The sequence below is a fragment of the Nesoenas mayeri genome, assembly GCF_963082525.1.
Source record: "Nesoenas mayeri genome assembly, chromosome: 1".
NCBI classification, from domain to species: Eukaryota; Metazoa; Chordata; class Aves; order Columbiformes; family Columbidae; genus Nesoenas; species Nesoenas mayeri.
This window is the reverse complement of record NC_137541.1, coordinates 212557468-212567426: the sequence shown is the minus strand read 5'-3', so window position 1 is coordinate 212567426 and position 9959 is coordinate 212557468. Positions and strand designations below refer to the sequence as shown.

Genomic DNA, 9959 nt, shown 5'->3' with positions numbered 1-9959 from the left:
CTTCTACAAGATGTGATGGACCTTCTATGAGATGTGGTGGACCTTCTACAAGATGTGGTGGGCCTTCTACAAGATGTGGTGGGTCTTCTACAAGATGTGATGGACCTTCTACAAGATGTGATGGACCTTCTGCAAGGTGTGGTGGACCTTCTACAAGATGTGGTGGACCTTCTACAAGATGTGATGGACCTTCTACAAGATGTGATGGACCTTCTACAAGGTGTGACGGACCTTCTACAAGATGTGATGGACCTTCTACAAGATGTGGTGGGCCTTCTACAAGATGTGGTGGGCCTTCTACAAGATGTGACGGGCCTTCTACAAGATGTGACGAACCTTCTACAAGATGTGATGGACTTTCTACAAGATGTGATGGACTTTCTACAAGATGTGATGGACCTTCTACAAGATGTGGTGGGCCTTCTACAAGATGTGATGGGCCTTCTACAAGATGTGATGGACTTTCTACAAGATGTGATGGACCTTCTACAAGATGTGATGGACCTTCCACAAGATGTGGTGGCCCTTCTACAAGATGTGATGGACCTTCCACAAGATGTGATGGACCTTCTACAAGATGTGATGGACCTTCCACAAGATGTGGTGGACCTTCTACAAGATGTGGTGAACCTCCTCAGCGCTCTATAAAAAATACACAAATACACAGCTTTATTTTCACTTTTTCCTCCCCAAAATCTCTTGTGTGGCAGTTTAATCTCACCAGTTTTTGTTCTGCCCACAATAAACCTAAAAAGCGAGGTCTCCATTGTGGTTGCCTTGAATGTATTTGGGGGTTATTATCCAATAACCTACATCTTCCAGTTTGTTCTTGAGGACCCTGAGTTTCTGAGCCCAGAGCTCTTCTCTGGGCCTCCCTGGGTGATCCCTACACACATTTGCTGCTCTTCTTTCATACTATATTTTGTATTGTTTCCCAGGCAGCTTTTCCTTGGAAAAGTCGATCTGATAAAACTGCATCAGCTTTGACGTAGTTTAGATTTAGCCAAATTCCTGGAGGATAGAGCAGAGGCTTGAACTTGACCCTCCAGCCTGGACACTACAATTTCTGCCACCTCATATTACTCATTTTGGGAGAAATATTTGTCCCAATGTAGACAAAACTCTTATTTCCTGACAAGGGCCAGTGTTTTGTTTGTACTTGTTCAGCTGTTGTTGTGCCGATGCCAGCTCTTGAAGCAGTTTTCCTGTTTTTTACGTCGACACCTATAATATAAAGTGCTCAGTGAACGGAACTTTAGATTTCATGCAGAATGAGATGCTTTAGTTCATGGATGAGTACCTTATGGTATATATATATATTTAAATTGTATTCTCTGACATAGATATGTAAAATGATGGGAAAATAAGATCTGGAAATAAGTTAAAACCCGTCTCTTACCTGAGACAAAACAAATCACTGTGGGGAGGGAAAAGCACTAATTCTATCTGCTCTAGAGACTATAAAATAGGGTAGAAACAACTAAATTGGTTGTACATGAGGCAGCTTGGTGCTCGATAGTCCTGCTGCAAAGAGCAGAACAAATCTCCCTGTTCTTTCTCCTACTTTTTGGCAGGATAAGTCAACGCAGCAAATGGGAAGCGTGTGGACGTGCAGAGATCATGGAGGGGAAGGTCATAGTTCATTTTCTGCTTTGGGGTTTTGTCTCCTGTCACGTTCCCGTTTTCTTTCAGTTGAGCTTATAAACCCGTTTGACCTGAGAAAAATGTGTGAAATGGTAAGAGGATAAAGGAGAATTTACCCTTCACACACTATCTAAAAATCTTTCCTTTTTTTCAACTTTTGTTCGCGTTCTTCAGTGAATGAAAAAAAAAGGTGAAAATCAAAGGAAATGGTAAAAATAACATGGAATGAAACGTGCCAAGAGAAGAAAAAAAGTAAGAGCTGTGTCAAAAACACGAAACTTAATGAAAAATTATCCCAAAGTCAGACAACAACGTTAATTTCGAAATTTCTGTGGAAAACTTTTTAAGAAGTGCCAGAAAGGATTAGAAATGATTAAGCTGTAGCTGCCATTTGTGGATAAGAGGCGGTTGTGGGGAAGGTCTGTTCATGGATTGGAGCATGTTTGGTGGCATTAACCTGCAGATTGAAACAAGAGCAACTTGGTTTATGAGAGAAGTGGCCAACGTTGTGCTTGGAACTCATAGTGAGGCCCTTCAGGGGAAGTAATTGGTTAGAAATTGTGAAATGTGCCTCAGTTTTGCCAGGTGGTGTGAAGATTAGTGGAGCTTTACGTACCTATGAAACCACAGAGAAATGGAGTTCTTCTTGTACATCAAAAAGGCCAAAATAAAGAAGAACAAAAGGAATATTAAAGCAGCTCTTCCAAATTTCTTTACGGCTCTCAACACTTGGAATGGAAGAGAGAAAGAGAGAATGTTATGCTCTGTGCACACTATAGAATCAGAGAACCATTATTGGTTGGAAAAGTCCCTCAGGATCATTGAGTCCAACCATAACCCACCCCTGTCCCTGCCCCATGTCCTGAGAACCTCCTGTCCGTCTGTCCAACCCTCCAGGGATGGTGACTCCAGCACTGCCCTGGGCAGCCTGTTCCAATGCCCCACAGCCCTTTGGGGAAGAAATTGTTCCCACATCCAACCTCAACCTCCCCTGGCGCAACTTGAGGCCGTTTCCTCTGCTCCTGGTGCTTGTTGGAAGGACCTTCCCAGCTCCCCAGTGCCCCACTGCCATGAGCAGGGACATCTTCACAGCTCAGGTTGCTCAGAGTCCCCGTCCAGCCTGGCCTGGGATGTCTCCAGGGATGGTTCAGCCACCACCTCTCTGGACAACCTGGGCCAGGCTCTCACCACCCTCATGGCCAACAATTCCTTCCTCATGTCCAGCCTCAATCTCCCTCTTTTAGTTTCAAACCATCACCCCTTGTCCTGTCACAACAGGCCCTGCTCAAATGTCTATCCCCATCTTTCTTCTCAGCCCCTTTTAAGTCTGGAAAGGCCACACTAAGGTCTCCCCGGAGCTTCTGTTCTCCAGCTGAACACCCCAGCTCTCTCAGCCTGTCCCCCAGCAGAGCTGTTCCAGCCTCGGGTCATTTCTGGGACTCCTCTGGCCCCTCTCCAGCAGCTCCATGTTTGACATATAAACTGTTAATCTGCTCAAAAGAATCATATTTCCGCAGTGCCAGTGGGCCCATTACTGCCTGAATCACTTGGTCAGATGAACAGTGGGAAGATCTGATGGTTCTTTGTCAGTAACAGAGCTAATGAGTGAAGAAGGTTGTCAGCTGCCGGGTGCTGATGGCTTTGTGCCTTACAGCTGAGTGACCGCCTGGTATTTCTTAATCAGCCAGACAGAATGTCTGAAGTACAGGAAGGCAGGAGTACATCTCTCAGAGGTACATGCCGGGATCATATTTATTTATGTCCTGTCCTCTCAGGACTGGAGATCTTTGTTAAGAAGAGTGGAAGATTGTCCTAAGAGGGTTTTGATGAGCTCGTAAGACACCCATCGTAAAGCATCTTGATGAGCTGTGCGCTGGCTGCTCAGCCCCTGCACTTAATGGAATCGATCTGCAGTTGGTGTGGGTGCCCTGGGAATAGTCTGGTGGAGTCAGGCAGGGCAAGCACAACTGGAATTGTTCTAGACATGGGGAAGGAATTTTTGATGCTGAGGGTGGTGGGAGCCTGGCCCAGGTTGGCCAGAGAGGTGGTGGCTGAACCATCCCTGGAGACATCCCAGGCCAGGCTGGACGGGGCTCTGAGCACCCTGAGCTGGTGAAGATGTCCCTGCTCATGGCAGGGGGGGCACTGGGGGAGCTGGGGAGGTCCCTTCAACCCAAACCATTCTATGGTTCTACGGAATGATAAAAAAGGTGTGAGAAGAGGAAAGAAAAAAGTCTGAGATGGCTAAACGGCAAAGGATCAAGAGATCCCTGAATGAAGTCTGAGGTGATCTGAAAGTGTACATGGAGAACTTCTGAATGTGAACAAAAATTAAATCTAAGAGAGGTGATGTGATGTGCAGAGAGGTCCCACCTCATGGCACTTACAGTACAAAGAAGGGGGTGGTCCACTGTCAATGCTACCTCCAAATCCTTCCAGCTTGCAGAACGGAGGGCGCCATCCAAAATCGCAGTGACAATTGTTCTTATTGTTGCACACCTAAAAGAAAACACAGCTTTCACGACATGAAAATTAAAGAAATTGTGACTTACCTCACGCCAAGAAAGGCCTTGAGGTGCTGGAGCGAGTGGAGAGAAGGGAACGGAGCTGGTGAGGGGCTGGAGCACAAGTGTGATGGAGCGGCTGAGGGACCTGGGGGGTTCAGCTGGAGAACAGGAACTGAGGGGAGACCTTCTGATCTCTGAACTGCCTGAAAGGAGCTTGGAGCCAGGGGGATCGGGCTCTGCTCCCCAGGAACAAGCGCCAGGAGCAGAGGAAACGGCCTCAAGTTGCGCCAGGGGAGGGTGAGGTTGGATGTGGGAACAATTTCTTCCCCAAAGGGCTGTGGGGCATTGGAACAGGCTGCCCAGGGCAGTGCTGGAGTCACCAGCCCTGGAGGGTTGGACAGACGGACATGAGGTTCTCAGGACATGGGGCAGGGACAGGGGTGGGGAACGGTTGGACTCGATGATCTTGAGGGGCTTTCCAAACCAAAATGATTCTATGATCCCATGATTCTGTTATGGCAACCTATCTCTCAAATATGTCCAAAATAAATTTGTCACCTTCACGTGATCCAAAGATTATGGCTTTTCCTATGAAATAAGTCCATGACTCCCTTAATTGCACATTTATTTGTCCTGTCCAGGCTGGATTACTCAGCTACTCAGTTCTCACTCATGGTCTGTAACAGCTGAACCTCTCACGGGCTGCAGTGAGGGCTGATGAGCGGTCTGATCGTCCCCACCATGGACCAGGAGCAGAGGGAGAAGATCCCCTGGGATTAACTTTGGGGTTGTCCTGTGCAGGGACAGGAGTTGGACTCGATGATCCTTGTGGCTCCCTCCCAACTCAGGACATTCTGTGATTCTACTGGCCTGATTTTGGGTCATGCTGCTGTGTGGGTCCACGGTCAGCCCACATTGGTGGCAAATGCTGAGGTGATGCAGAATTGAGCCTCTCTAACCCTCTTTAGATGCTCATTGGCTGATTTCTTATTATATGTTATTAATCCATGTTTGTGTTATTGTTTGGTAGTTTGGACCCATAGCTCTGCTCCCCAACATCTCAAATTTGCACACCCATGTAGGTCGTGACAGTTTCCTACCCAAACGTAGCGGCTCCATTTCGAGTAACATTTTTCTCTCCTTCGTGGAGATGGGGTTGAGGTTATTAACAGCTTTCTTCACTCATTGGTGCAGCCAAACCATACGGAGCAATCATTAATAATTTTCAGGGATGTGTGTTTAAGTTTGTAGAACTGCTTCCCAGGAAAAAAGTGCATTTTTTTTGGTCATAACCTTTCTCTCTGGGGACAACAATATACATGATTATTCCAGCTTCTTGAAGAACACAAGAACTTCTGGTGGGGACAGAGCAGAAGAAAAGTGGATCTCAGACTCTCTCAGTTACAGGTTTATAGACTGACAGTAACTTCTCTAAATCGTCCTCAGAACTGTTTCAGATAAAGGACAGATGGTAGAAAATCTTCCCTTTGCGTCCACACTAACACCCACACAGATGGGCTCATCTACAACAATATTTGTCTGGAAAGAGAAGCAGGCACCTTGAATGTGATGTCATAAAAAAAATCCACACATGAAATAATTCTACCGGTATGAATGTTTGAAATGTAGTTTTATGTAAGGCTAAGTGCAGCCAATGTATAAAATCTACCTTCATTTTTCTGGTATTCGTAAGGAAAACAAAGTTACAGAACTGAGCTTGCATTTTTAGGTCTCTCCAACTCACAGAATCACAGAATCCCAGAATGTCAGGGGTTGAAGGGCCCTGGAAAGCTCATCCAGTGCAATCCTCCCATGGAGCAGGAACACCCAGATGAGGTTACACAGGAAGGTGTCCAGGCGGGTTGGAATGTCTGCACAGAAGGAGACTCCACAACCCCCTGGGCAGCCTGGGCCAGGCTCTGCCATCCTCACCGGGAACAAGTTGCTTCTCATATTTAAGTGGAACCTCCTGTGTTCCAGTTTGCACCCATTGCCCCTTGTCCTACCATTGGTTGTCACCGAGAAGAGCCTGGCTCCATGCTCCTGACACTCACCCTTTCCATATTGATCCCCATGAATGAGTCCCCCCTCAGTGTCCTCTTGTCCAGCTCCAGAGCCCCAGCTCCCTCAGCCTTTCCTCACACGGGAGATGCTCCACTCCCTTCAGCATCTTGGTGGCTGCGCTGGACTCTCTCCAGCAGTTCCCTGTCCTGCTGGAACTGAGGGGCCACAGCTGGACACAAGATTCCAGGTGTGGTCTCCCCAGGGCAGAGCAGAGGGGCAGGAGAACCTCTCTGACCTACTGACCACCCCCTTCTAACCCACCCCAGGTACCATTGGCTTCCTGGCCACAAGGGCCCAGTGCTGGCTCATGCTCACCCTGCTGTCCCCAGGACCCCCAGGTCCCTTTAGCCTACTCTACTCTCCAACAGGTCATTCCTCAACTCACACTGGAACCTGGGGTTGTTCCCGCCCAGATCCAAGACTCTACACTTGCCCTTGTTCTAGTTCATTACATTTCTCCCATCCCAACTCTCAGCCTGTCCAGGTCTCTGATGGCAGCACAGCCTCTGGCGTGTCAGCCACTCCTCCCAGCTTGGTGTCACCAGCAAACTTGCTGACAGTCACTCTATTCCATCGTCCAAATCATTGATGAATATATTGAATAACAGCGGCCCCAGCACTGCCCCTGAGGCACTGCACTAGATTCAGGCCTCAACTGGACTCTGCCCCATTGACCACGACTCTCTGGCTTCTTCCCTTCAGCCAGTTCACAGTCACCTCACTCCCCGATCATCCAGACCGCACTCCCTCAGTTCAGCTGTGAGGATGCTGTGGGACACTGTGTCCAATGCCTCACTCAAGTCAAGGTAGATCACGTCCACCGCTCTGCCATCATCCATCCACCTCGTTATGTCCTCATAAAAGTCAATGAGGTTGGTCAAGTACGACTTCCCCTTGGTGAAGCCATGTTGACTGTCTCTAATGACCCTCTTATTCAGTAGCACTGACAGACGCAATGGATGAAGCGTTACCATGTGGAAGTTGGTTTTCATGATATTTGAGGAACAAAGAAGAAAAACAGTAAATGTAACCACCAAATGCAGCTACGAAGAGGTGTGAACAGCCAGAGAAGAACCTGGGAGGACAGTCAGGAGTGAAAATGAGAATAATCTCTGTGCTGCTGAACCAGGAATGATTCTGGACTTCTAATGCTGCTTTTGAGAGACACATTTATATTTTGTGCATTCCGTTAAAAGGATACGGGAATGTTTTCTACTCACCCCTCTGTCATGGCATTTTCTCTCCCTGCAATCGCTGTCGAGAAAAGCTGCGCTGACACATGTCCTGTTCACACATATCTGCAGAAAGAGACAGATTTATTAGTGAAATGATAAAATGAATGATAGCAGGAAAGGGCACTGACTGGTGAATATGGGTAAAAGTAGCGAGAAACAGCCTGGCAAGTATTTTTAGCCATTTGTTTCATTCAAGAGTTTTCTTTCCCTCTCTCCAAACAAGCCTTAAGGAGCATAAAGTGAAGCTCTTGGGTTCCAGGTTCAAGACAAACCAAAGGAGAAGCTGAACAAACCCGTTGAGGGCTACAAAATACACAGAAACCACTTCTGTGTCAGGGTCTCGGTAATTAAACAGTGAAAATGACCGAAGGTTGCACCAGCATTAGTCGGAAGTAATTGCAATTTAGTTATTTTTGGAATTAATGTTTGCGTTTGGTGGTGTGAAACCCTGTCTCCTGAAAGGAGGACTCTACTGAAGCCAACACTGAGCAGCTCCTTCCCTTTTGGTGGAACTCAGCACCTCTGTTTTTGTTAGAAAGGTTTTCCTTGCCATGTAATAGCAGGGAACTCCTCCTTTAGTGCATCACCATCTTGACAGGAATTCGGTCTTTTGCGTGGGTCAAAGGGAAAAATTGAACCCTGTTCTTAGAACAACACTTCAAATTCTACTTGCGTGCACAACGAAACAACGTTGGCGTTGGTTAGGAGCTTCAAAATAAGAGCAGAATTCCTTTTTCCTAATGGAAAAGTAAAGAGAAGCTATTGTGTTAGCCTCTCTGAGCGAAAAGACCCACAAAACCAATACAAGATGTTACTATTTATCAGCCACTAAAGGAGGCTTTATCAGAAGAGTCTACAGGGCTTATATCCAAGATCAAGATCATCTCCTTTAGGAACAAAATCCTTCATTTCATCTCCATCCTGTACTGTTTGTATATCCTCTAGTTTTCTAAGGGTACCTTGTTTCTACCGCAGGAGGTGCCGTCTTTCACGGATCCCGCGTCAGGGGTGTCTGTAGCCAGGTGGAATTCGAGTCCCCAGCAGATCTCTTCGTTCATGATGGTTTGAACCACGGTCTCGCCATCTTGCCTGATGGGCACGCGTTTGACATTGGTGCACTGCACTCTTCCACACAGGACATTCCTGGGACAGACAAAGAGTTTGAGAGGCCTGTAGAGACATCTGACAATGACAAGGCCAAGTGCAAGGTCCTGCACCTGGTCAGGGTAACCCCCAGTATCAATCCAGGCTGGGGATGGAGAGCAGCCCCAGGAGAAGGACTCGGGGGTGCTGGGGGTGCAAGATTGGCCATGAGCCGGCAACGTGTGCTTGCAGCCCAGAAATCCACCCGTGTCCTGGGCTGCATCCCCAGCAGCGTGAGCAGCAGGTGCAGGGAGGGGATTCTGCCCCTCTGCTCCGCTCTGGTGAGACCCCCCTGCAGTGCTGGTCCAGCTCTGGGTCCTCAGCACAGGACACACACGGACCTGCTGGAGAGGGGCCAGAGGAGCCACAGGAATGATGCGAGGCTGGAACAGCTCTGCTGGGAGGACAGGTGAGAGAGTTGGGGTGTTCAGCTGGAGAACAGAAGCTCCGGGGAGACCTTAGTGCGGCCTTTTTGGCCTGAAAAGCGGCTGATGAGAAAGATGGATACAGACTTTTGAGCAGGGCCTGTTGTGATAGGACAAGGGGTGATGGTTTAAACTAAAGGAGGGAGATTCAGGCCGGATATGAGGAAGAAATTGTTTGTGCTGAGGGTGGTGAGAGCCTGGCCCAGGTTGTCCAGAGAGGTGGTGGATGAACCATCCCTGGAGACATCCCAGGCCAGGCTGGATGGGGCTCTGAGCAACCTGAGCTGGTGAAGATGTCCCTGCTCATGGCAGGGGGGGCATTGGGGCAGCTGGAAGGTCCTTCAACCCAAACTACTCCATGGTTCTATGATCTGAAGATGTGATCCAAGGTTTTACACACCCTCGTGCAAAATCGGCTCGTTGCAGCCCACATTCTTGGAGCAACCCTGGGCATGGTCAGAGGTTCCAGCTGTTCAGGATCAATCCTTTAAGGTAGTTTGCATGCAGCCATCCTTTTTTGAGGTTAAGCCATTTAACTAGTATTGGAACAGACTCTTTTGTGAGTTGGTGTCATTGCCTTGGGCACGTAAGCACAATCCTTTGAAGTATCTCTCCAGAAGCTACCGAGACACTTCCATTTGACTTTTTGACCCTCACTTATCATGCATTTTTCCCATTTTATATACTGCATGAGAAATGCTGCTGTTTATGCCAGGAAGAATTGGATGTAGTTATTCAAAAACTCATCTCTGTGCCCAGAGGTGACGACAAGTCAAGTGCTGCCTGTGCAATGCTCTGTAGGAAAATAGGAAAGAAGCTCAAATTCTGAATTTGCACCCTAGTGTCTCCCCTAATGACTGCAATGTCGTCCTACATGGTGAACTGCCAAAGTACAAGCCTCACGTTGCAACCAGGGGAGGTTGAGGTTGGGTGTGGGGAAC

General features: G+C 47.8%; 1 protein-coding gene across 1 annotated transcript in view; it reads right to left on the bottom strand.

Moving 5' to 3' along the window:
- Positions 1-2096: 2096 nt before the first annotated feature.
- Positions 2097-9959, bottom strand: part of LOC308037193 (disintegrin and metalloproteinase domain-containing protein 20-like) — a gene marked incomplete at both ends in the record, with an annotated part of 23596 nt that continues 15733 nt past the window's right edge. The window contains 4 exons of the mRNA XM_080338749.1: positions 2097-2101; positions 4032-4143; positions 7436-7513; positions 8410-8593. Coding sequence (XP_080194875.1) covers positions 2097-2101; positions 4032-4143; positions 7436-7513; positions 8410-8593 — 379 coding nt within the window. The remainder of the gene's footprint in view (positions 2102-4031; positions 4144-7435; positions 7514-8409; positions 8594-9959) is intronic.